This window comes from Vicia villosa, linkage group LG3 (assembly GCF_029867415.1).
Source record: "Vicia villosa cultivar HV-30 ecotype Madison, WI linkage group LG3, Vvil1.0, whole genome shotgun sequence".
In the NCBI taxonomy this organism is placed as follows: Eukaryota; Viridiplantae; Streptophyta; class Magnoliopsida; order Fabales; family Fabaceae; genus Vicia; species Vicia villosa.
Genome location: NC_081182.1, coordinates 123,127,584 through 123,133,244, shown reverse-complemented (window position 1 = coordinate 123,133,244; position 5,661 = coordinate 123,127,584). Strand labels below are relative to the sequence as shown.

General features: G+C 37.8%; 1 protein-coding gene across 1 annotated transcript; it reads right to left on the bottom strand.

Annotated features, from left to right (window-relative positions):
- Positions 1 to 787: 787 nt before the first annotated feature.
- LOC131658898 (uncharacterized) lies at positions 788 to 3,247 on the bottom strand. The gene is made up of 3 exons (XM_058928146.1): positions 2,444 to 3,247; positions 1,772 to 2,080; positions 788 to 1,603 (listed from the first exon to the last, which is right to left on the bottom strand). Exons 1-3 carry the CDS (start codon positions 3,245 to 3,247, stop codon positions 788 to 790), a joined length of 1,929 nt encoding a protein of 642 aa, XP_058784129.1.
- Between the last annotated feature and the right edge of the window lie 2,414 nt (positions 3,248 to 5,661).

Below are 5,661 nucleotides of genomic sequence, written 5' to 3'. Positions count from 1 at the left end.
GCGAGCGTGCGACAATCACCACCACCAACTGTCCCGATCATATCCTCCATTGTATCTTCCTCATTTTCGGTATCGTTGCCTCCTGCACCCCCCCCCCCCCCATGAAAAGTGGCCTGCCCACAGGCCAATTTGCGTATGCATCATACTCTGCTTCCAAGGAATGTGGGTAAAGATAGGATATTAGAATAGGAGATGAGTTTAGTGAGGACGAGAGCGGTAGAGTGAGACGAGAGAAGTAAAAATAAAAGATAAAAATAAAAAAAACTAGGTTAAAATAAAAGCTAATTTTTTTTATTAATTTTTTTTTTTTTGAAAGTGAAATGTTTTTGTACTGAAGTGTTTGCGGGGCAAACATCTGTTCGCGGGGCAAACAAGAAAAATTTTCTTTGTAAAATTGGCTTACTCACTGTTTGTGCTCTGTTTGCGGGGCAATCACTGATGAAAATTTCTTTTTCAAAATTGGATGACCTGTTTGCGGGGCAAACAGGAGAAATTTTCTTTGTAAAATTGGCTTGTTTTCTGTTTGTGCTCTGTTTGCGGGGCAAACAAAGTTTGCGGCGCAAACAGACTTAAACTTTTAAAAATTGCCAAATTTTACACTAATCTTTCACTTCCTTTCAAAAACATTTACTAAATAACTTTGAAAAAAAACTCAAAAAGCATAATAGAATTCACTTACGACGTTGGGTTGCCTCCCAACAAGCGCTTTGTTTAACATCGTTCGAGCTCGACGGTTTGATGATGCATCAAGGTTCGACGAGAGAAATGACACACCATCACGGCTTGCTTATTCATCGTGGTAGACTTGGAGTCTTCGTTCCTTTACAGTCCAGCTTTCTTGTGTTTTAGGGTCCTCCACCACAATGGATCCATAGTTTCGCACCTCTTTCACAACAAATGGCCCCGACCACTTTGATTTTAACTTGCTAGGAAACACCTTGAGTCTTGAATTGCACACAAGCACCATTTGTCCAACTTTAAAGTTTTTGTGATGAGTCTTCCCCTCATGATTTACCTTGTCTTTGTCCTTGTGAAATTGATTTTCCACCTCAATGATTTCTTCTTTTTCATCATCGACTTGGAAGTTGTCATGTTCATCCTTAGGAGGCTTCATAGACTCAAAAAGAGTAAAAATTACCTCTTTATCTTGCACCCTTACTTTCATAATCCCATCATCGATATCAATCATCATTCGGGTGGTCTTCATGAATGGTCTTCCAAGTATTAATGGAACATCACGATCCTCCTCCATGTCGACTACCACAAAATCAACCGGGAACAAAAATTTGTCCACCTTTACCAGCATGTCTTGTACAACTCCATATGGTGAAATGATAGACTTATCGGCTAGTTGTAAAGTTATCCTGGTGTGTTTCATCTCAATGTTCCCCAATCTCTTGACAACGGATAAAGGTATTAAATTGATGCTAGACCCTAAATCAACCAAACCATTACTAATGTAGTTACCTCCAATGGTAATCGGTAAAATGACTCGTCCCGGGTCGGCTTCCTTTCTTGGGGGAGTTTTTTGAATAATTGCACTACAATGAGCATCAAGCACAACTGTCTCTTCATCCGTGTACTTTTTTTTCTTTGTGAGCATCTTCTTCATGAATTTTGCATACTTGGGCATTTTCTCCAATGCTTCGGAAAATGGAATATTTATATGAAGTTGTTTAAATATATCCATAAGTCGAGCGTAGCGCCTTGCGTCTTCCTTCCTTGACTGCACATGCGGGTAAGATAGATGTTGTAGAGGAATTGTGCTCACATTCTCATTTCTCTTTTTATTCTTCTTCACTTTTTTGTCATTTTTCTCTCTTTCTTCTTTTTCTTTCCGCTCTTTTTCAACTAATTCTTCCTCTATCTTCTCCTCACTCTTTTCTCCCTCATTTTCAACTGCCACTTCCTCCTCTTCATCTTCAACTATTATTTCCTCCTCATCTTCCACTATAACCTCTTCATTTACGCCACTATTCACCTCCTTCCCACTTCTTGTAAAAATGGCTTTGCAATGCTCCTTTGAATTGGTTTGGGTGTTGGCGGAAAAGGATGCTCCCGGTTGTTGCTCGGACAATTGCTTTGCAAGTTAACCCACTTGATTTTCTAAATTCTTTATGGCCGCTTCATTACTCCTTTGATTAGCCATGGATGCTTGCATGAATTGTGTAAGAGTATCTTCCAAATTTGAGCTTCCTCCTTGAGATTGTTGACCTTGGCCTTGTGGGTTTGAACTTTGATAAGGACTTTGATGTTGATATTGTTGATTGCCGAATCTTGAAGGTTGGAATCCTTGGTTGTTTCTTTGGTAAGGATTGTTGTGAGGTGGAGGTTGCCTTTGATACCCTTGGTTTTGATTGTTGACATAATTCACTTCTTCACCATCGGGAGGAGGACAAAAACCAGTCGGATAATCTCCATTACAAAGTTCACAAGCTGCCACATGGTGCCTAGTTTGAGATCCTTGAATCTCTTTCATTTGCTGCGGGAGTTTGGTCATTTGTTGTGTGAGTAACTCCACTTGATGTGAAAGAAGCTTGTTTTGCGCAAGGATGGCATCATTGGTGTTCAATTCAAGAACTCCCGGTTTCGTTTGTGAAGGACTTCGATCATGTTGACATTGTCGATCATTGAGTGCCATTCGATCGATGATAGTGATTACTTCCTCCACACTTTTGGACATAAGAGAACCACCCGCGGTAGCATCCAAAAATGTTTTGTGAACCGGTTGAAGTCCATTTCGGAATAGATGAATTTGTGTGAGCTCATCAAAACCATGCCCCTTGCACTTTCTCAACAATGACTTGTATCTTTCCCAAGCCTCATTAAGTGGTTCGTTGCTTCCTTGGTTGAAAACCGCGATTGCTGTTTTGGCCTCCATGAATCGGGATTGAGGAAAATATCGTTCTAAAAACTTTTCTTCCAATAGATTCCAATCTATCATCACATTTGGTAATTGATCAAGATACCACTCTTTGGCTTTCCCAATTAATGAATGTGGAAATAGGCTCTTGAACAATGATTCTTCATTCTCCGCATTAACTCCCGTTGAACCCGCAATCTCATAAAATTTGGTGAGATGAGCGAAAGGATCCTCATGATCCATTCCGGTGAATGGATTTGCATAGACAAGTTGAAGGATTCCGGTTTTCATCTCCGTGTTTCCTCGACCTTGGGCATTACGTGCAAATTGAGCGGTGCGCCTTGGACTATTAGCGGACATTTCGGTTGGAACAACACCCGCCATGTCTCCTTCAAAAGTGTCTACAACTACTTCTTCAATTTGATTGTTAGAAGAAGTAGATGCCTCTTCTCTTTGTCGCTTCTCTTGGGCCAATTTCCTTCTTCTTAGTGCTTTGCTATAGAGCTTTCGGAGTGTTCTTTAAATTTCGGGATCGGATTGAAATTGTTCTTCGGTAGCTTTTTCTTGCATGCACAAGAATCTACAAAACTAACAAACCAAGTGAAACGCAAGAGTAATATTAATAAAGTAACAAAACTTAAAACAATGAACTATTGCAATGCTTGCAATATCAAACGCCAATCCCCGGCAACGGCGCCAATTTGTTGAATAGTATATTCAAGGCAAATATTTTTATATCGTATCCACAGAGATTGGGTGATATTACCGCCGTTCTATAGTTACTACTATTTTAAGTTCGAAAGGTAACAAAGTTGTTTGTTTTGAATCACTATTTTTCTAATCAAGATAATTATAAGACAATAAACTAAAACTTGTTTCAATAATAAAAGAATGACAAGATTGGTTTTGGTTTCACTATTCCTATCTTTTATGTGACTTTAACAACTAATGTATAACTTCAATAGCAATGACAATGTTCTAGTATCCTCTCAACAATGTTTATGTCTAAACAAGGTTGTGAAAGTTAATATATTAATGTTTAGATGATCTCTCACTCTAACTATTAATATACTAATCTTGATTGTTTGATACAAATAGAAAAGTGGCAAATAAATCTATCTCTAGCATTTATTCACTACTTGATAAAATGTTGTAGACCAAGACTTGAAATATATTTCTCAATCATAAATCAAATCTAAATATAAAGATAAAACAACAACATTCATCCATTTCAATACTAATGAAGTTCATACAAAGTGCTAGAGAAAATACATAGTTAACAAGGATAGCTACTACCTCCAATCTTGTCAAAGTGGGATTTAGCTACTCATCACCATGGTTGACAGCAAAAGAGGGGGAGAAGAAACTATGAGCATCAATCGCTCACAAAGTTGCAAACTTTCTCTCCAAAACCCTAGCCTCAATGTTTGGTTCACAATAGAATAGAATCCTCTAATTCCCCTTTTTTATCTCCCTAAATAACCCCTAATTCGTACTAACTTTTCCTATTCAAAAGATAAGCCCAATTCTCATGACAAGTGGCAACAAAGTAAAAGATAAAATTTTGTAGCGCAGTGTTTGCGGGGCAAACAATGTTTGCGGGGAAAACAATGTTTGCGGGGCAAACAGTGAAATTCAAAACTGGACTTGTTCAGCATCTAGCAATTGGCGGCGCAAAGGATGTTTGCAGGGAAAACTGGCCTCATCAACACTTCTTTTGCTATTCCAAGTCTTCAAGTAATTCCTCTTTTCTTCCATGATCTTCAAACCTTAAAAACGCTACAAAACTAACAAACATGTGAAATAACAATTCAAATGAACTAATATGAACAAAATTGCAAAATTATTAAATTGTATGAATAAAAGTGTGATTATTGAGTAAAAAGTGGTTAAAGGGACCAAAAAGAATATATGAAAATTAGTACTATTTGGTCCCTAACAGGGACCAATGGTTACAACATTCAAGATTGCAAAGAACTTCAATGAAGTATCTCTTGAGAAGCTTATAAGTGCTCTGGGGAGTCATGAGATTGAGCTAGATGCAAATGAGCCTCAGAAGAAAGGTAAGTCTATTGCTTTAAAATCTAAAAATAAACACTGTGCTATGGCTTTTCAGGCAGAAGAAGAAGGATTTGACCAGTCAGAGTCCGAAGAAGAAGATGAATTGTCTCTCTTATCCAGAAAGGTGAATCAACTCTAGAAGAGCAAGCAGAGAAGATTCAAGAACTTCAAGAGACCTGAAAAGAGAGAATCTTCTGAACACAGAAGATCTGGAAAGAAGAAGGTAGTGTGCTATGAATGCAAAGAACTTGGACACTACAATAATGAATATCCTAAGCTTTAGAGGGAAAAGCCCAGAAAGAAGTTTGAAAAGAAGAAAGGCATGATGGCTGCATGGGATGACTCTGATTCATCTGATCAAGAGTCAGACTCTGAAGATGAGCAAGCCAACATAGCACTCATGGCAATAATTGATGCTGAAGAAGAATCTACTTCTGATTTAGACTCTGAAGAGGTATTTTCTGAACTCACTAGAGAAGATTTAGTTTCCAGCTTATCAGAACTTCTGGAAGTCAAGAGTAAACTTAGTCTCAAATACAAAATGCTCAAAGAGATTTTTGCATCTGAAACTAAGAGATTTGAAATAGAAAAATCTGAACTAAAAGAAAAAGTTTTAAAATTAACTAAAGATGTTGAATCTCTGAAAACAACTTCAAGTTCAGACACGTCTATTCCAAGCACTAACAATATTCTGAAAGAATATGACTTGAGCTTCAGAAAATTCTTATCTAGAGGTA

Coding starts and splice junctions, on each gene's coding strand:
- LOC131658898 (XM_058928146.1), bottom strand. CDS start 3,247: ATGGCGGGTGTTGTTCCAACCGAAATGTCCGCTAATAGTCCAAGGCGC. Junction 2,081..2,443: donor GATCTCAAACTAGGCACCAT/GTGGCAGCTTGT, acceptor TAACTTGCAAAG/CAATTGTCCGAGCAACAACC. Junction 1,604..1,771: donor ATAAAAAGAGAAATGAGAAT/GTGAGCACAATT, acceptor TTCATGAAGAAG/ATGCTCACAAAGAAAAAAAA.